Below are 21,943 nucleotides of genomic sequence, written 5' to 3' on the forward strand. Positions count from 1 at the left end.
GTTTAGCAATCACTTTCTCACAAACATATTTCTATATAATGTCACCAACATTGCACTGCTTATAATAATTTTAACATTTTTCTTTCCTTGTTCCTTACAGTATTGTACTCTATGTCACTCTGTTATACTCTGCTGTTCACTATTATACTGTTTACTGTACTCTAGTTTAACTACTGTTAACTACTCTATTCTACTCTACTGAACTCTGCTATTTTATACTTGACTGTATTGTATTGTTCCATATGTGACTGTATTTTGTGCTACAGACTATATTTACATACAGTCCTCAAGATTTGTATTTTTGACTTTTGAATTCCTTGAACTTTAAGAAGTAAGAAATTTTGAACTGGCAACACTTGTATACATGTGCAGAAGTAATATTTCAATCTACATACATAGAAGAGAGAGCAGAATTGAACATATGAATTTTGAGTATGGCTCGTATTGCTTTTAGCAAACACTGTAATATACTGATGTAAACAGTTTGTCTCTATATGTTCATAGCTTTGTGTACAAAAAAAGATGAATTGGGCAGAGTAGTTGGGATTTCATCAGTGACTGAGTAACCTCTTAACTGTAAACAGAGATATTGGTTATAAACTTGCATGAACTTAAATACATTAGCTAGACTGTTTTGAATATTATAGAGCATTCTAGGCAGCTAGTTTGATTCATAAATTACTAGCATGTTAGCAGTGTTTACTTTCTGTTGATCAAGATATTAATGGAGAATGTTTATATCTGTTGCTGTCTGTCTCTCTTTATATATATATATCATCATCATCATCATCGTTTAACATCTGCTTTCCATGCTAGCATGGGTTGGACGATTTGACTGAGGTTTGGTGAACCATATGGCTGCACCAATCTGATCTGGCAGAGTTTCTACAGCTGGATACCCTTCCTAATGCCAACCACTCTGAGAGTGTAGTGGGTGCTTTTACTTGCCACCAGCACAAGGGCCAGTCAAGCGGTACTGGCAGCGGCCACACTCAAATGGTGTTTTTATGTGCCACCTGCACAGGAGCCAGTCCAGCGGCACTGGCAATGACCTCGCTCGAATGTTTTTTCACATGCCACCAGCACAAGTGCCAGTAAGGCGACGCAGATAATGATTATGCTCGAATGGTGCTTTTTATGTGCCATCGGCACAGAGGCCAGCTTGTTGCTCTGGCAACGATTACGCTCATATGGTACTGTTAGCGCTCAACTAGCATGGATGCTAGTCATTGAATTTGATTTCGATTTCACTTGCATCAACAGGTCTTAGCAAGCAGAATTTAGTGTCCATTGAAGGAAAGGTACGCATAAGTGGGCTGGTTACACCCCTGGCATAAGCCACAAGGCTATGGTCTCACTTGAGCTTGCTGAGTCTTCTCAAGCACAGCATATTTCCAAAGGTCCCAGTCACTAGTTATTGCTTCGGTGAGGCCCAATGTTCGAAGGTCATGCTTCATCACTTCATCCCAGGTCTTCCTGGGCCTACCTCTTCCACAGGTTCCCTCAACCACTAGGATGTGGCACTTTTACACACAGCTATCCACATCCATTCTCGCCATATCAGCGCAGTTGTCTCTCTTGCACACCACATCTGATGTTTCTTAAGTCCAACTTTTTTCTCAAGGTACTAGCACTTTGTCGAGTATGCACACTGATATTACACATCCATCGGAGCATACTGGCATTCCTTGCGAGCTTACGCATGTCCTCAGCAGTCATGGCCCATGTTTCACTGTCATGTAGCATGGCTGTTCACACACATGCGTCATACAGTCTACCTTGTACTCTGAGCGAGAGGCTGTTTGTCACCAGCAGAGGTAAGAGCTCTCTGAATTTTGCCCAGGCTAATTCTTATTCTAGCAGCTACACTTGCAGCACACCCTCCTCCGCTACTGACTTGGTCACCTAGATAACGGAAGCTATCAACTACTTCTAGTTTTCCTCCCTGGAATCACACCACTGCTATTTAGCCCTAGGAAGCATTAACGCTTCCTGTCGGCATAGACACATTTCCTGTGTCCTTATGTTTACAAGGGAGAGACAAGCACCTCCACCCAGCTAAGCCTGCATCTAGAGACTAGTTTCTGAGTCTTTGCTTGTCATCAGTCTGGAGTAGCATGGCCTGCTAGTTGGAGATGCCTGTCTAGCTTTTGTAAACATATAAGAATTCTAGTGAAATGGGACTGACACAAATTAAGTTGACAGTATACAACTACTCTATCATACCACTACTGCTTATATCTCTTTGAGATATTTAGAAATGTAATATTTCTATATTTATATATGTATTTTTTGAGTTGTTGAGTAACTGCCTCAACACCCACTCATAATGTTGTAAGATCTGGGTCAGGCAGCTCCTACCTGGTTGAAAACCATGCTGGGTATCACTCAGCAAGTTATTTTCTTCAAGGAATGCGATTAGTTCCCCTCTGATTATCTGTTCCATGACTTTGCTGATGTGTGAAGTCAGAGAGATAGGACTATAGTTTTTGACATCTGCTCTGCTTCTCCCTTTATGGATTGGGTATATTATTCCCTCCTTCAGCTTGCTTGGCAGCTTGCCATTTGCAAGAAAGCTCTGGTAGAGAATCTGGAGGGGTTTTGCCAGGGCATGCTTACACGATTTGAGGAGGATTGCTGGGAAATCATCAGGACTAGCAGTTGAGTTTGTGTCTACTTCATATATGGCTAGTAGTATATCTTCTTTGCTAATGTCAATGTATTCCATTGTAATTGCTTCACTGGTTATAGGTGAAGCAGCAAAGAAGTCCACTGGTTCGTTCACTTGTCTGTGTTCCAATGGGGTTGTAAAGACACTTTTGAACTGGTCATTTAGTATCTCACTGATCTTAGTTGGACTGTCTGTGAGGGAGCCATCCTTTTGGAAGAGGGGTCCTATCTTGCAGTGTACTGAGGCTGTTTCTTTCGCGTGATGAAAGAAGGCCTTTGGGTTTGACTTAATGTTTTTTATAACCCATGCTTCTTTGTCTGCTTTCTCCCTCATAGGATTATTGCAGCCTTTTTTGGATCTCCATTAGTGTTGTTTTTAGGCAGGACCTTTCGCTACTTTTGGGATGTTGGTTGAGTCAATTTGCTTTACTCTAAGTTGAAAAAGTCTTAACTGAAACTGGTACTAAAATGTTCCTCGTGATAAAATTATTTTAGCATTTTCTACCTTGTCCTATTTTCTTTATACATATCAACTTGTGTATTACTTTTTAACCTTCTACATACATATATATATATATATCATCATCATCGTTTAACGTCCGTTCTCCATGCTAGCATGGGTTGGACGGTTCGACCGGGGATCTGGGAAGCCAGAAGGCTGCACCAGGCTCCAGTCTTATCTGGCAATGTTTCTACAGCTGGATGCCCTTCCTAACGCCAACCACTCCGTGAGTGTAGTGGGTGCTTTTTACGTGCCACCTGCACAGGCGCCAGGCGAGGCTGGCAACGGCCACGGTCGGATTGGTGTATTTTATGTGCCACCGGCACGGAGGCCAGTCAAGGCGGCGCTGGCATCGGCCACGAGTTGGATAGTGCTTTTTACGTACCACCAGACCAGGGATCCTGGCTGGTTCAATTCGATTTCACTTTCGCTTGCCCCAACATGTCTTTGCAAGAAAAGGGGGTTGGCATGGGTGTCTGTCGTCGGATGAGGTTCTATATCGACTTCGCTTGCCTCAACAGGTCTTTGTGTCCAAGGGAGGAAAGGCATTCATAAGTGGGCTGGGCTCACTTGTCCTGCCTGGTCTTCTCACGTACAGCATATTTCCAGAGGTCTCGGTCGCTGGTCATTTCCTCAGTGAGGCCTAAAGTTCGAAGGTCGTGCTTCACCACCTCATCCCAGGTTTTCCTGGGTCTACCTCTTCCACGGGCTCCCTCAACTGCTAGGGATTGGCACTTTCTCACACACCTATCTTCATCCATTCTCGCCACATGACCATACCAGTGCAATCGTCTCTCTTGCACACCACAACTGATGCTTCTTAGGTACAACATTTCTCTCAAGGTACTAATGCTCTGTCGAGTAAGTACACTGACATTACACATCCATCGGAACATACTGGCTTCATTCCTCATGAGCTTACGCATGTCCTCAGCAGTCACGGCCCATGTTTCACTGCCATGTAGCATGGCTGTTCGTACACATGCATCATACAGTCTGCCTTTTACTCTGAGCGAGAGGCCTTTAGTCACCAGCAGAGGTAAGAGCTCCCTAAACTTTGCCCAGGCTATTCTTATTCTAGCAGTTACACTTTCAGTGCACCCACCCCCACTACTGACTTGGTCACCTTGATAACAGAAGCTATCAACTACTTCTAGTTTTTCCCCCTGGAAAGTGACGGAAGTTGTTTTCTGCAGATTTTCGGAGGTTAATGCTCCCGAGCATCTGCCACATACAAAAACTATCTTCCCAGTTAGCCTACCTTTGACATTGCTGCACCTCTTATGTGTCCATAGCTTACACTGGGTACATCTTATAGAGTTTCTACCTACACCTTTTCTACAGATCGAGCAGGGCCATTTTCCTGAAGACATTTGTGGATTGTCTACCTTCCTACTTATTAGTACTTTGGTTTTAGAGGGAAACCACCATGTGGACACCCATATGCTAGAAATAGATCCACTACGGTCTCACCACCAAGAAATGTTCTCAAGAAAAATTTAGCAAAACAACCAAAACGTAATCAAGCAAGACAAAAGAAAAAGTAATAAAAATATGGATTATTCATATACATGTTTCACTATCAACAAATTACGTAATCTTACTTACGTAATTGTCCATAGATCATTGGTACGACTGTCCAAGGTGAATATAATTTGCAGGACTGCTACTAGTCAGACTTGTAAAACAGTCCTACCCATTATATATATATATATATATATATATATATATATATATACATATACCTGCACATATACGGAGACCTCTTGAAAGTAAATAGAGACCAGCATTTTTGAAAGATTTATTTCTAGAAACAAAATAATGTCATTTGATACATTTTAAATACGTAATCTAGTATTTTAGTAGATCTGGCTTGTGCAATTTTGCTATGATTTAACCCATTTGGGTATCAAACTAATGAATAATGTCCTCACAGACAAAATGGTATAATTTATAAGTATCTATTTACTTTTGAGTTGTGTGTGTATACACATATGATTGTACACATATACAGTGGTGTTACTTAATTTATATACAAAAAAACACTGATAATTAAATGCTAATTATTTTTATTTCTGTCTACTTAATCACTTTGGATTCATATATAAACTATATGAATAGAAATAGAATTTTTTTTACATTTTTAAATGATGGAAGTTTAAATGAAAAATTTTTAATTAACCTACTCAGTCATTAATACATCAATAACATCACAAACATGAATCCCATTTAATTCATGAACTGTTGAAATATGATATATATGTTTCTTTATTGCCCACAAAGGGCTAAACATAGAGGGGACAAACAAGGACAGACAAACGAATTAAGTCGATTATATCGACCCCAGTGCGTAACTGGTACTTATTTAATCGACCCCGAAAGGATGAAAGGCAAAGTTGACCTCGGCGGAATTTGAGCTCAGAACATAACGGCAGACGAAATATGGCTATGCATTTCGCCCGGCGTGCTAACGATTCTGCCAGCTCGCTGCCTTATATGAAATATGATATATACTCTTTTCAATAAATTGGAATGTGTGCATTAAGAAGCAAAAGGAATAAAATTACATCTTGCTAATATTTGGTCAGGTACCTGAAATTTCACAAAATAGATTTGTATCTATGGCAATTGAATCTATAAGCTTAATCACATTATCTGAAATTATTTCTCATATTTTGGCAATATAGTCAGATAATTCATTCAATTTCCAAATATTGAAATTTAAAATATTTTTTCTAAATTTTTTGTATCATAAGTAATGTTAATTTTTGTGGCTTAAGCTAATTCAAATTTTTGTGTTCAACTTACATAATTTAAAAGAGTAAGAGAATATTTTGTTATTCATATCACATGTAGTTTTCAGTCCTGTATAGTTTAGATAAATACTAAAGGTTTAATTATCAGTATAGTCTTGTCCTTAAACTAATTGATATCACTGTATAGTAAAGTAACCAACAAAGGAAGGTCATAGATTTGTAAATATAAACACATGATGATAAAGATGACTATTATCATTATATCATGTTGAGTATTTTTGATGACTGCTGTTGAAATGTATTTGATATTAAATGAAATAATCCTTATTTTTATTTCTCTATTTATGTTTATAGACAATAGATCTGTCCAAATTATCAGAGGAAGAACGATGGAGGTAAGAAAACAATTTTTTATTAATTTCTTACATTTTTTTTCTGGTTTTAGACATTAGATTGTGGTCATACCAGGACATCACCTTTATGGAGTAGAGTCAGTTATTTCAACTCTTGTACTTGTGAACTGATACTTATATTTATCAATCTCAGAAGGATGAATGACAAAGTTAATTTTGTGGGATTTGAGTTCAGAACATAAAAAGATGTGAATTGATTGAATCCCTCCCAAATATGCAACTTTATATTTTCTTGTAAATAAACACATGAATGACTGGAAGAAAGAAAAACTTGATTTTTACTATGATATGAGACTGTTTAGTTTAAGTTTCATTTATGAAGGTTTATATTTAAACTTTTAGCAGAAAAATTAAGTGGAAAAATGTTGAGTAAATATCAGAATAAAGAGGAAGGATGTTTCACATACAAACATGTATATTAATAGATGTACTGAAAGATGTGTGCAAAAAAATTCTCAGGGATTTGAAATTTTCCTCTTGGTTGGAGAAAGAAAACAAAAAAATTGTGACTAACAAATAGAAAGTAACATAATTTTGATAAATTAAGGAAGAAAAAAATCTGATCTTTGTTATCAGAAACGACAGTAACAGGAATGTTTCAGTCTTGGACTGTGTCAGCAAAGCATAGACAGCATTGATCTGTTTGATCAATAAACATAGATTTTTGTTTTTCATCATTTAATCATCGTTTAACGTCCGTTTTCCATGCTAGCATGGGTTGGACGGTTCAACTGGGGTCTGGGGAGCCAGTAGGCTGCGCCAGGCCCAGTCTGATCTGGCAGTGTTTCTACAGCTGGATGCCCTTCCTAACGCCAACCACTCCATGTGTGTAGTGGGTACTTTTTACGTGCCACCTGCACAGGTGCCAGACGAGGCTGGCAAACGGCCACGATCAGATGGTGCTTTTTACGTGCCACTGGCACGGGGGCCAAAATAGAAAGACATACTGGATAATGTAGTCCTAGATATACTGTGTCTGATTAAAAAGAAAATGAAGAAATGGAAGGATGAACAATCACATATTGAACACCTTTGATGATAGGCTTACTGAATCAGGGCTCACCTGGGGTGAAGCAACAACTATTTGTATTCCACTTAGACTACCACTAGTGATTTAATTTACCAATTAACATTAAGTGTTATTGTGACAGAAAAGATAAAATGTGATATTAAATTAGATCTGTTTATGTTCTTGATTGAAACAAATCTTGTTTTTGTTTTCATCTTTGCAGTGTTGATGACATGAGTGCTGGGGTTGATTCAATCCTTCTTGTCAAAATTAGTGTCCTTGTTGTTTTTTTGTCCCAGTTCAGCCCTTGTTAAGCAAATCTGTGATCAAACACATTCTAGCTGTGACTGTTCCCTTCCCCCACATATTTTTTTTTAGTGAGATATATGAGACTGTGTTGTCCAATGTGCATTTTAAGCTGGTAAAGTGTGATTTGAAAGAGATTTGGTCACACTATGTTTCCCTGACTGGCTCATGTGACTGTGTGCCAAAATTAGTAATTATTATTTAGCAGAGAGCTTAGTCAATTAGAAGGTTCTTTGATTTCTAACAGTAACACTTGTGACTAACAGCAACATTAGTGCCAAGTTGTATCGACCCTTATTACTTGCTTTCCCCATAGATAAACATCAGTAGTTTGGCGAGAGAAGACTTGCATGCATAAACAACTGCTTATCTTCTACAAAACAAAAAAAAAAGGAAAAGTATACCCAGGCCACACATACATGTACAGATTCGTGGCCAACATTGACTGATGGAGGCCTAACACGTCAATAATACTTCTGACAATTAACTGAGTATCTAGCAGTTCATATTTTGTCACAAGAATGATATTGTATCAAAAGCCAAATAACCTCACTTTTGGTACCTGAATCTATTAGACCCAAGTACATTTTGGTACTGGTGTTGCTTCATTCTTGATCAACCCTGATTGAGGAAGCTTATGATCAGAAATATTCCAGCCATTGACCTAACCATCGTTTTGTATATCAGGGATACTAGATTCTTCAGTGTATTCTGCCTTGTACTATAAGATAGTATTCTTTACAGCTATGGTAGTACTAATGAGGTATTTATTAGCTTTTAGTTTTGGGTAGATTTCTTTTCAAAAACAGATGCTATCCATGATGGTCTTGTGTCTTATCTCAGGACAACTGTGTGTATATTTAGAAGTAATGTGTATGTATGTGTGTGTATAATACATACATATATATATATATAGAGATCAGACTGGGCCTGGTGCAGCCTTCTGGTTTCCCAGACCCCAGTTGAACTGTCCAACCCATGCCAGCATGGAAAGCAGATGCTAAACGACAACGATGATGATGGTGATGATATATATTTATTTATTTATTTATCTATCTTTTTAATCATTTAGTCAGTGGGTAAAACAGCGTACCTTTGACCTTTTGCTGGGCCTCTAGCAGTGGTGAGAGACAAAAGGTATCCTCAAACCAGTGACCTGATCCAAGTGCTTGCAACAGAGTGAACTCTGCTAAAGGCACTGAAACAGCTGTGTTTATTTTAGCAGGTGTGATTGTTTAGCTGTTGTGTTCATATACAATGTACGATGTCTTTCAGAAAGACACCACTTAGATTTGAAACTCGAGTCAGATCATTCACTCTTTTCCTGCCCACGGAGAAATATATATACACATATATATTTACATAACTTTGGTTAAATCTTGTGCTATTTCAGTACAGCTACACATTTATCCTACAGCTTATCTATTTAATGCTCAGTTTAGTAATTAATTGAACAAGCTACTAGTTACATATTAGTATTATGCAAATTAGCATTGATACTACTAATATTTAGTGAGCTTATAATGCCATTAGTTGTTTCTTTCTTCGTGGACAGCATGAGATGTACATGGTCTCTGAGGAAGACTCCAATTAGAGTCGAAACTCGAGTCAAACGTTCACTTTTTTTATGTCTATAGAGAAATACAAAGACAGATGTTTATATTTATTACTACATTTAATATAAGTATACAACAATTGTATTCATATTTAGCCACTTGTGTGTGAGTGTGTGTGTGTGTGTGTGTGTGTGTGTGTGTATGTATGTATGTATATGTATGTGTGTATATATGTGTGTGTATATGTGTGTATATATGTGTATATGTATGTATATGTGTGTATATATGTATATATATATATGTGTGTGTGTGTGTATATATATGTATGTATGTATATTGCCCTGTCCAACTCATGGAGAACAGATGTTAAAGGATGATGTTGTGTGTGCATGCATGCATGTGTGTGTGTACGTATGTATATGTATGTATATAAACATATGTATATGTGTGTGTGTGTGTGTGTATACAGGGTGTGATGGGTAAATTGTCACCATTTTATATTTTTAATTTCACGCATGCACATTGTTTGTTTTTGATTTTGTAGACTACACCGTATAGTAGGGTCAGTTGGGCACCATCTGTGAGAAAAACACCATGACGCAATTCATTCTGCCAGAAATTTGGAAACATGCTGTACTGCTTGGCATTCACACCGGAATCTCCAATACAAACATTTCAGAGTGTTTGGGTGTCAATCTGAGGACATGTACCGAGAGTGATAAAAATCAAACATCCTATCAACATTATCAAGACAAGTAGGAGAACCCAGTCATGGCTGTCAGACAATTTCTCTGACCACATTACCCTAACATCTGGCCACCTAACTCTCCAGACTGCACCTCACTTGATTATTATGTGTGGAGCGCAGTTGAGTGAGAGACCAACAAAACTCCTTGTAACACCAAAGATGAACTGAAAGCAAGGATTATGGCAGAATTCACCAGCTTAAACAAGGAGACTGTCCAGAAGAGTTGCAGGAGATTCTGAAGTTGTCTGAAGGCCGTGGTTGAAGCGAATGGCGATTTCATTGAATAAATTTACTCTTTAGTATTTCAAGATATTTTAATGTAATTTTGGTAAATATATCTGTTAAAATGAGTTGTCAGTGTTATTTTCATTTTTGCATAATTTAGATGACAGTTTATTCACCACACCCTGTATATGTATATATGTATATACATATATACATATATATATCTCAAAAAAACTGGGGCCATCACCTTCCCTGCTGATGAAACAACCTTAGCCTTCTTTGGAGCAGATGAGGAGGGGTGTCAGAAAATGTGGCACCCACCAAGCAAAAACCTTTAATGCCAAGTTTATTGTGCAGAATATTCTCAACTCACACACAGAATATACTAATAGCATTGGCTATTCAATTCATAGTCAATTACCTGTCATCCATTACCATGTAGCAAGCACAATCAATATTTTCCTCAGAGGTGGTAGTTGCAGGACGCCCAGACCTTGGGTCATCGTCAAGACTCTCTCTTTCTCTCCTAAATTAAGCTGCTCACTGTTGCACTGTTGATAAAACTGGAGTGTCATCCCCTAATTCAGCAACCATGTCAGCATGAATGTCCTTAGGAGAGAAAATCTTTTTCTATGGCTCCTTGCTAAATTTTGTCCATTTTCTAGAGAAATCACTACTCATTACATTTGAAGTCTTGTTTAAACAGTGAAATGTCAGTTTACCTAGAAATAAACAATGCAGTTATTAAGAAGAAGAGTTGAAATGAATGCATGCAAAATTTCACCCCTTCATATTCAGCCTTTGATCTTTTCAGCTCACCCTCATATTTATGTCATATCATCATCATTGTCGTTTAACGTCCGCTTTCCATGACGGCATGGGTTGGATGGTTTGAGTGAGGACTGGCAAGCCAGAAGGGTGCACTAGGCTCCAAACTGAACTGACAAAGTTTCTACAGCTGAATGCCTTTCCTAATGCCAACCACTCCGAGAGTGTAGTGGGTGTTTTTTATGTGCCACCAGCACATATATATATGTGTAATATATGTTTATACATATAAATATATGTATGTTTATATATGTACATATATGTATGTGTGTGTGTGTGTGTGTGTGTATATATATATATATATATATAGTGTGTGGGTGTTTGTTTGTGTGTGGGTGTTTGTTTGTGTGTGTGTGTATAATATATAATGTAGATATTATACTCTAAACATTTAATAGAGTAAAATTTATTGATAATGTTGATTTGACTGGAACTTCAAGTTTTACCTGGTTGAATAAGATGTTAAAGGTAAAACTTGAAGTTTAATGACATAGATGCCAATTTAAAGAATGCCACAGTATTGAATAATAAATTAGTATTGCCAGTATATGTATGCATGCTTATGTGTGTATTTATGTGCATATGTGTATGTGTCTGTGTATAAAAATGTATGTGTATTATAAATACATTCTTGTAATTTAAGAATAGTTTTCATTACATTTAATATTCAACAGTGTTTTTTAGTAAATTCTCAATGTAATAATGAACAGTTTTGATGACATGAAGCCAGATTCCCAAAGTCAGGTTAAATGGCATTTTGCAGACAATGGGAAGAGATTGACAGTTCTTAATTCATCACATTCTGTCATCTAAGGTTATCCTTGGTTTTCATGTTTCAATTAACATGTAGTTTGTAATGTCAGAGATTTAATGAAAAAAAGAAAATCCGTAAGCATCCTGACATTAAACCCTAAATTAATATCAGGCATTTTGTTTCTTCTGTCAAAGAATTGAACACCAGAGGCTACATGAAAAGCACCGTGGCCATGAAGCAATGCACGCAGAGATGGTGCTTATCCTGTTGGTCACCCTTGGTATTGCACAGATCATCCTCATGCAGTGGAAGAAACGTCACTTCAAATCATATCAGGTTATATCTTACTCTTCTCTCTTAACCATTTCCTTGCCATATTGCTAATGAAATATTTTGCTTATATGTTTTAATTAATTTTGAAAATAACCAAGACATTGGCAAGATTTAGTAAAATAACATTTTCATCATTTAGTTTATTAATGGAAGGTTTTAGGAATATAATAGAAATGTGAACCGTTTTTTCATCTGTAAACCAGAGGCAATCTTAGGTGAGGTGGAGATGGTATCAGAAAGGTTTTAATATTTCTTCTAGATTGCTTTCTTTACTTCCATTTCAAAAATTTTTTCTTTTAAATATTTAATATTACAGATCTATTGCTATTTATTCATATATTTTAGAATGTTTGTTTTTGTTTGTTCGTTGTTGTTTCCTTAGTCTGTCGAAAATAATTTCCACATTGTCTTGGATGGAGCCCTTAATCCTAATAGAGCACTTTGTGGTTGAAAAACCTGCTTAAAGTTTCAATTCATTGAAGACAAATTTAGCTATCAAAAGAAAAATAATGAGGAATAAATGATATTTCTTAGATATAAATATCATACTTAGAGAGAAAGAAAGACAGTAAGACAGACAGACAATTGATGACTAGTGAAATGTCTGAATGATTTAGGTCCCATAGTATCTTGCTGTTTACAAGTTCTTAAACTTATTGGAGGCATTGAACTCTTGGGTTTGTAAACCTTCCTATATTACATGCTGAAGGCCACCTGCTTAATTAGCTAAATATTTTAACTATGTTTGATTTGGTTAACTATAATTTTGCCTTTTGTCTACAATAATCATTTCTTTTTCTTTTACTATAATACTGTGAATACTGTTTATATATGATAAATACTGTGTGTAACATAATCAATTCTGTGTTTTACTTTATAAATATTGTGACATGTTAACTACTGTGTGGCATAATATTGTGTACAGCATGGTAAGTGTTGTATGTAACAAAACTTGTACCATGTGTGACATGACACATACCGTGACATTATAAACTCTTTGTTTGACTTTATATATACTGCATATGACATAAAAAATACTAAGTGGCGATAAGTATTGTGTAATAAATGCTGTGACAAGATACATATGTTTAATTCTCTTTGTTTCTAAATCAACCTCTATGTCTGACTTTATTTCTGTTTCTGTTCTTTGTATGTACTTTTTGTCTAACATTCAGTATGTACTCTGTGTATTTGCCCTCTAATATGTCGCCTGTTCTTCAATGTTCTGAGCCTGTGTGTCTTCTTTGCTTCTCCTCTCTATACTGTCCTCCACTATGGTCTCTTTGTATACCTGGCCACCAGCATGCCTTCTCTGTCTGTCCATTCTCCACTGTGTCCTCTCCTTCTGTCTGTTCCGCTTACCCTGTTCTTTCTTGTCTAATCTTCTGTCACATTAAATTAAAACTATTCCATCTAATCTCTTCTCACTGTCTCATCTTATTTCATCTAACATGGCCCCATCCTATCTAATCTGCTCTCAAATCACCTAGTTTTCCCATCCATTTCTAGTTTGTCCCTATTGTCTCTCAATTGTCTTCATCCCATCTAACATATCCTCATCTTATCTCACTTGTTTCCATCTTATTTAACTTCCTCCTAGTCTCTATTTCCTATTCCATTTATACTAATCTATTCCCCCACCCTTTTGACCATATATAATTTAATTTGCCCTGCTCTCTTATTTATTCCTGTCTGTTATGTTGTATCCAGTCTGTCTTGTCTTCACCTTGTCTATCCTAACCAGTGACTAATTTTTTTTATACCACTGTAGAGAGCCACCTTGATAGGAATGTGGTTGATACCTGTGCTATTCTCCATCAAATACCATTGGGTCCGTTTCATTATCATCTGGTTGATTTTCTCCATCATCACAGCTTATGTGACCTTTCGAGCAACACGGAAACCTCTCACTGGTACAACACCCAGGTACTGTCACTTATTCAAAGAGCACAGTTCTCTTTCATTTCCTCACTTATACACACATTACAGACATAGCATATACTACCATTTAAGTACAGGAATTCTATATAAGATTACATGATATGACTAAGAAGACATTCAAAGTTTTTTATTTGATTTTAGATCACATATTTTGTGAACAATTTCCCAATGAGATAATCAGTTTCTTTACATTTCTGGTTTCTGATAGTGAGTGAGAGAGAGAGAGAGAGAGAGAGAGAGAGAGAGTGTGTGTGTGTGTGTGAGAGAGAGAGTTGGGTGGAATAAGTCTTTTCTGAAGTTTTATCATCTACCAAATTTCACTCACGAGCCATTAAATGAACTGAAGCTATGGTAGAAGACATGAGATTGATCTCAGTGTGCAAGCATGGCTGTGTGGTTACAGTCATAGTTGCACCCTACACAGGAACTTTATGAAACTCAGGCTTGGTTGAAACTATGGTTCTTCAGTAACCAAACCAGAATTTCTCTGTAGTGTTTATGACCCCTAAATTATTCTAGAGTGAGAGATTTCTTACCTAGAATAAATCTGTAAGATCTCTAATTAGATAATGATATATTTTTTGGACATTAATTGCCAAATTTATGCCACTAGATTATTTATTTTAAATATTAACTGATATAAAAAATTTTGAGAGAACCTGCATAACTCAAATGACACTGAAGCTGATAAGATGTCACTAATTGAAATTTAAATCCTTCACTTGTTGATTGTAGCACACAGTTGGTAGGTGTTACATACTGCTTAGATTAACACCCTATCTGGTCCATGGATACACCCAGTGAAATACATGATATTACAAGCAGTGGCACCAGACACTCTCAGCTCAAATTTTTTTTCCTGTGAACATATACCTGCTGATGTTCAGGCAGAATTCAACCATATCGATTTCATCACCCTATATATATATATATATATATACACACACACACACACACTCACAGAGAGAGAGAGAGAGGTCTTGTACATTTGTCTATTACATATAGTGTTGGCTAAGATATATCCTGTACAGCATGGCTGTATGCTTAAGAAGTTCACTTTGCAACCAGTCAGGCGGTACTGGCAATGACCTCGCTCAAATCTTTTTACATGTGCCACTGACACAGGTGCCAGTGAAGTGATGTTGGTAAAGATCATGCTCGAATGGTGCCCTTTTATGTGCCACGGGTACGGAAGCCAGTTGGCTGCTCTGGCAACGATCTCAACGATCACGCTCAGATGGTGTTCTTGGCACCCTACAAGCACAGGCATAAGTGCCAGTAAGGCGACGTTGGTTATACATAATGGGCATATGCACTTTACTATAAGAATGAATAAAATACTTTAATGATCTAATGTTCTTAATCACTACACACACACACACACACACTAATAAACTCACACACAAACAATTATTTAAACAAATGTAACTTTTCATCTATTTTCTATTAAGTGTTGTTACATGTTTTACTTTGGTGGTTTTTCAGGTTGGTGTACAAATGGTTTCTGTCAGTCTATAAGCTCAGTTATGCAGTTGGCATCATTGGTTATGTAATAATAATGTTCACTCTCTTTGGTTTCAACATCTTTCTGCAAACCAAGATTCAGGTTGCCATGGATTTAGGTTTGCTTGTGCTTTTCTATGGCCTCTACTTTGGTGTGGTAGGCCGTGATTTTGCTGAGGTCTGCTCTGACACTATGGCAGCACATATTGGGGTAAGTATGTATGTTTTGACCTTTGATTAAAATACAGTTATTGTCTCACCACCGTAGATTTAGTTTTTGTATTGGCTATGGTACCAACCAGGCTTGAGATCATATGCCTATATTATCAAAAATGTTCTTACTTCCTTAAGTTAGTAGAATATGTTTTGAGGGAGATTTGTCTGCTATTTCTAGCAGATGAAGTGACCTTAAAGATGCTTCCACATTGAGTTCATCAGATCATCAAATCTTTGTCATGGTGGTCAATGTTTGCTGGAAGAACATTGTATATGTTTCATTTAAAAGTGTGATTATTGACATCTTTTGACAAAACATAGTGATATTTATTTGGTGTTATTGAATGCTGGGTTAGCCCTGATCCAGCAGATCTATGACCAGAGGAACTCTAGTCTTGACATCCCATCTTTTCCCAGATAATACATCCACAATCACATTATCAAAAGTGTTGTTCTTTTCCAAGACACATTATCCAAAGTGTCATTTTTCTTTTCAAGACAATGAGTGATTTAGCTGCCATTTTTAGCATTACACAGAAGCACCCTCATTGGCTTGTTTCTCTGTAAAAGTTATTTTTAACTTTTCTGATTATTTTATAAATTTATAGTGGCTGCCGTTGGTTGTTCAAGTGTGTGTTATTAAATGGAAAAACAGTTAGTATGAATCACCATAAGACATTTTTGTGTGTAAATATATTGTTTATTCTGTGCTCACCTTTTGTGGTGGAAGTATATAGTATGATACAAAAGCATGTGTGTTTACATACAAAGTAAGTTTTGATCTTTGCTTTTGCACTGAAAGAAATAACATATAATATTTGTATTACAGTGTGTATGCATGTGTGTAATGAGAACAGTCATTTTGAGAATATATTTTGTGTTGAGGTGAATAGACATGTGAGTTGCACATGGGAGATTGCATGTGGAGCTGCAGAGAAGACATGTGTCTTTGACCAAAGCCTGGTAGGAACTGTGACCGTTTCTACAGTTTCACTCAGAATGAGGCTAGTGTCTCAGAATGAGGCTACTGTATCAAAGCAAGGCTAGACACCTCATTGATATATTTGTCTGCTGTGCAGGTCAACTCATATATTATTATGCCTAGGTTACATAGCTCTTAACATCAGTGTACTTCATCTGATATTGGAAGTCTGCTTCAATTCTAGTTGGTAACTTCTGTTTATAAGCTATTAAACACAACAGTTGTTAATCACTCAAAACCTACATTTCAGTTTTATATATCTGTGGCTTCTTTTTAATTGTTTTACATCTGTTTGCCATGTTGAATTGTATGAGATGGTTTATTGGTTGGATAAATGGTGGTTTTTATTGCTTGATGATGCCCTTCCTACTGTTAACCACTCAAGTGTAGAATAGGAGTGGAGCATAGTTGGGTGCCTTGCTCAGGAGCTCACAATGTCAGTAATAAGATCTTAGGATCATCATTGTTGTCATTGTTTAATGTTCGCCTTCCATGCTAGCATGGATTGGGTGGTTTGACTGAGAACTGGTATGCTGGGCGACTGCACCAGGCTCCAATCTGATTTGGCAAGGTTTCTACTGCTGGATGCCCTTCCTAATGCCAACCACTCCGAGAGTGTAGTGGGTGCTTTTTACATGTGGTTATTAATAGTGAAGCACCTTCACCTTACAACCCATGTCCTTCTGAGTCCTTATTAATTAATCAGATTTCTTTCTGCTCTTTATGAAAGTTTATTTAGATATTGTTTTTTCCCTCTGATTTATTGTACCTATAATTGAAAATCATTAATTAACAGGCTCCTTATAGTTTTATACATAAACTGTATCAGCAATAAAATTATTAACCAAAGAAAACCTCAGTTATAGTATCATACTACCGTTCACTGTTTTTATTAATTAAGCATGCTAATGTATTTTCCTGGATTTTATTACAGTTTTATACAACCACTGGTTTGCCGACAAAGACGTTGGAACAGAACATGTGTGCAGTGTGTGGTAATGACATTCTTGTTATGAACAATGAGAATGCAATCATAGAAAAAACCTGCAAATTAACATGTAATCATATGTATCCTTTATTTCGTGTCTGGCATCAATTTATCCTAACCTGCTTTTGTCCTGTCCTCATCCCCACACACAGATACAACACCTTCAATATCTGGAACCTAATATAAATATAATTACAATTGTTTGTATGCTGTTGTTATGTATTAGATTATTATTATTATTTGCTTATGTGTGGTGGTGTGAAGAACAGGGTATTTGCACTGTTTTTACATCTTTCTTCTGAGTTCAAATCACATCACAGTTGACTTTACCATTCATCTTTCTAGGCTTAATAAAATAAGTCAAGTACTAGTATCACTATACATTATTTACATTTGACAGATATTTGTCCTCATCTTGTTTGTTGTTAACATAATGTTTTGGCTGATATACCCTCCAGCCTTCATCAGGTGTGTTGGAGAAATTTTGAACCTGGGTTCTCATTCCTAAGGTATTTTTTGATGTTATTATTATCATTATTATTATTATTATTATTATTATTAAGGTCACTGCCTGGAATTGAACTTGGAATTTTGGGGTTAGTACGCCATATGGCCACAAGCATATGGCGTAGTGGTTAAGAGCGCAGGCTACTAACCTTAATAATGAGAACCCAGGTTCAAAATTTCCCCAAGACACCTGATGAAGGCTGGAGGGTATATATCAGCTGAAACGTTGTGTTAACAACAAACAAGATGAGGACAAATATCTGTCAAATGTAAATAATGTACATAATTCTTCATCTCTTAAATATAGAACTGTAGTATCAATATAATCAACTATATCTTCTCATTAACATGTTTACAAAGTCAGAAAATAGCACAGCTCCCATGACTTTCAGAAACATTTTTTCATGCTAAGAGTTGCTGAAGCATGGAACAAACTGCCGGCATCAGTTGTTAGTTGTCGGAGCACTGCATCCTTCAAAACTTCCATGCTTCCTGAGATTCGCCAACACTACACTTGATTTTCTCCCCTCCATACACACACAAGCATGTTCACTTTCCAGACATTTCTACAAGCATGTATCTGACTCATACACTGTTCACTTCCCAGGCGTTTTTACATTAAGGCATATGCTTTATACGCACTTTTGACAAGTTGTGGTGCACCTGAGAACTGTATACAATAATTTCATTATTATTATTATTAAATTTGTTGCCGTGTGTGTATGAGTGAAAGAAATTATTACTGTGATTGTTGTTGTTATTCAATAACATTAAATATGAAAGCTATATGAATATGGAGGCTGTAGAGAATGAATAATTTTAACCTTAAGACATGATAGTCTCTCAAGTACTGATACCATATGCACCTAGTAGACTCTGTAAAATGGTTGAGTATAGGAAGGGCACTCAGTTGCATAAAACAAACCAAAAATGGAATGTACTCGTGAGGTGTGGTTCCTGATCTGTTCAGAAGGGCAGTAAATCCAAATAAGAATTGACTCAGTCTATGACAGCCCATACAACCGATGCCAACATGGAAAAGTGGATGTAAATTGATAATGATGATAAATGATGGGTGGAGCATAGATGATTCTAGAACTGATGGGTAGAGAAGACATCAGTTGATATTTGCAAGGGAAAAGGCAGCAAGATGACAGAATTGTTAGCATGCTGGGCGAAATGCTTAGCAGTATTTCTCCCGTCGCTATGTTCTGAGTTCAAATTCTGCCATGGTCAACTTTGTCTTTCATCCTTTCAGGGTCAATAAATTAAGTACCAGTTGTGTAGTGGGGTAGATCTAATCGACTGGCCCCCTCCCCCAAAATTTCAGGCCTTATGCCTAGAGTAGAAAAGGATAAATTAAGTACCAGTTGAGTACTAGGGTCGATGTGATCAACTGTCTACCTCCCCACAAAATCCAGGCCATGTGCCCATAGTTGAAAAGAAAGGATATTTTCAAGGGAAATAACTGTTGTGTAGACCTGGTAGATATGTGATGTAGTGATATGGTAAGTGTTAGGTGAAAAAGTGCTCTGAATTGTAATTGGTTGTCTACTTGTGTAAGAGTTGCGGTTGAGAAAGACCTGGTTGAAGTCATTAGTAGAGTCAGATTTTGAGATGATCAAGGACTGAAACAGGTTTTAATATATTGTATTACTGACTTATCCAACCCAGTTTGGAAATGTAGATGTTAAAATGTTGATGGTGAGACAGAGATTCACTTTCTTGCTGAGATATTTCTAGACTGTTGAGCCAGAGGTCTCTGGTTCAAACCTATTTACTCTCATGGTTGTTTCAGCATATCAGAGTATCTTTGCTCCAACATCTGCTGCTATTCTTGACTTAAAAGATCTGTGCTATGTACTACCTCGTCATCTAGCACTGAAGGTAAAGTACAATCAAAACTATAGCACATTAACCATATCTTTGTTTTACTCCTCACCACTCTGTGACACTAGCTGAGCTTTGGTCCTTGGTGGTTAAACTGGACAGAAAAGAGACACAACAGATTTTTACTGTTCGATAGAGAAAACACTGACGTTGTGGAGTGAGTCCCATATTTCAAGATAAAATAACTAAAGTTTAAGACATAGAAGTTATGGTACCTATTATACTGCTTGATATACTAATGTGGTAAGTAGAGTGCCTTGTCTAAGAAGACACAACACAGTGGTTGTAGCAAGGTTGGAACCTGTATTCCACTGTCTTATTTTTTTTTCTCATAATTTATACCTGGTACTGGAACTATCTTTAATCAGAAAAGGCTAGTTATCTTGAAGTAAAGGTGGTCAGTGTCTTGGAAAGCCCCTATCCTTCATAAGTGGCAATTTCTACTCCACTGTTGATATCACCATCATTTATGTTGGTTTTACAATGCTGGCATGGGTTGGAGAGTTTGACAAGTGAGAGAACCATATCTTGTTCGAATGTCTCAGTTTTGGTGTGGTTTTAACAGCTGAATATCCTTCCTAAAATCAACCACTTTACTGTGTGTACTGGGTGCATTTTTTATTATTTTTGGTGGTACCAGTGCTAGAGAAGTTATGTTCTCTTGACTCTGCATTGTCCTTCAATTTGCCAATTAACCAATATGTATTGTGATTTATGTTCTAATGTTTGTTTTTTTTTTCTTCCATTCTACTTTTCTCCCAATTGTTTTATATATGTTTACACTGACATGTTTTGTAATCTTTTTGCATAATATATTTTGTATTTCATGTGATGGTTCTTTGTGGCCAATGAAAACAAAAACAAATCTTTATTGAAAGAATGATATATAATTTTTAAATACATTGGTCTTCAGTGTACAACTTGCGATATGTATATGTATGTAAGAGAGAGAGAGAGAGAGAGAGAGAGAGAGAGAGAGAGAATTGTATGTATCTCTGTTTATCAATCATCTAACACTGATTACTTGACCTTAACTGTTTTCTCCTGGCTCAGCTTCCATGAGTTCTGTATTCGAGGCTGGTGTATCGTGGGTAAAAAACAAACATGTCCTTACTGCAAAGAAAAGGTTGATCTCAAGAGAATGTTTCCAGGACCGTATCCTTTTTATTTATTTTATTTATTTTGTCTTCCACTTTTTTCTTCAAAATATCATTTAAAATTGTTATGAGGATTATTGTTGTTGTTGGCTGTGGAATGATAGAACTGATAGAAAGGACAAAATATTTGATGGCATTTCAACCCATTCCTTTACAACCTGAATTTAAATCCTGCTAAGGTCGACCTTGCCTTCTGGAGTCGATAAAATATAGCACCTGTCTTGTACTAGGTCAATTCAATCAATGAACTCAAATTTTTGCTTTTGTGCCTCTGAGCTGGCCTAAGATGGCAAGCTGGCAGAACTGTTAGCATGCTTGGTGAAATGCTTAGCAGTATTTCACCTGTTGTTACATTCTGAGTTCAAATTCCAACAATGTCAATTATTGTTAGTGCACTGGATGAAATGCTTAGTGGTATTTTGCCCGTTGCTCTGTTGCGAGTTCAAATTCCACCATAGTCGACATTGCCTTTCATCCTTTTGGGGGCAATAAATTAAGTATCAGTGAAACACTGGGGTTGATGTAATTGACTAGTCCCCTCCCCATCAAATTTCAGGCCTTGTGTCTTTAGTAGAAAGGATTATTATTATTATTATCATTATGGCGGTGAGCTGGCAGAATCATTAGCATACCAGATGAAGTGCTTAGCAGTATTTTGT

At 36.8% G+C, this 21,943-nt stretch overlaps 1 protein-coding gene across 3 annotated transcripts in view; it reads left to right on the forward strand.

Annotated features, from left to right (window-relative positions):
* LOC115213497 (RING finger protein 121) overlaps positions 1-21,943 on the forward strand; it is a 42,749-nt gene that overhangs the window by 18,502 nt on the left and 2,304 nt on the right. For all 3 annotated transcript variants that reach the window (XM_029782503.2, XM_036503730.1, XM_036503729.1), the window contains 6 exons: positions 6,283-6,323; positions 11,962-12,103; positions 13,872-14,026; positions 15,527-15,755; positions 17,677-17,810; positions 21,181-21,282. In XM_029782503.2, coding sequence (XP_029638363.1) covers positions 6,283-6,323; positions 11,962-12,103; positions 13,872-14,026; positions 15,527-15,755; positions 17,677-17,810; positions 21,181-21,282 — 803 coding nt within the window. The remainder of the gene's footprint in view (positions 1-6,282; positions 6,324-11,961; positions 12,104-13,871; positions 14,027-15,526; positions 15,756-17,676; positions 17,811-21,180; positions 21,283-21,943) is intronic.

Source organism: Octopus sinensis, linkage group LG6 (assembly GCF_006345805.1).
Source record: "Octopus sinensis linkage group LG6, ASM634580v1, whole genome shotgun sequence".
Lineage (NCBI taxonomy): Eukaryota > Metazoa > Mollusca > Cephalopoda > Octopoda > Octopodidae > Octopus > Octopus sinensis.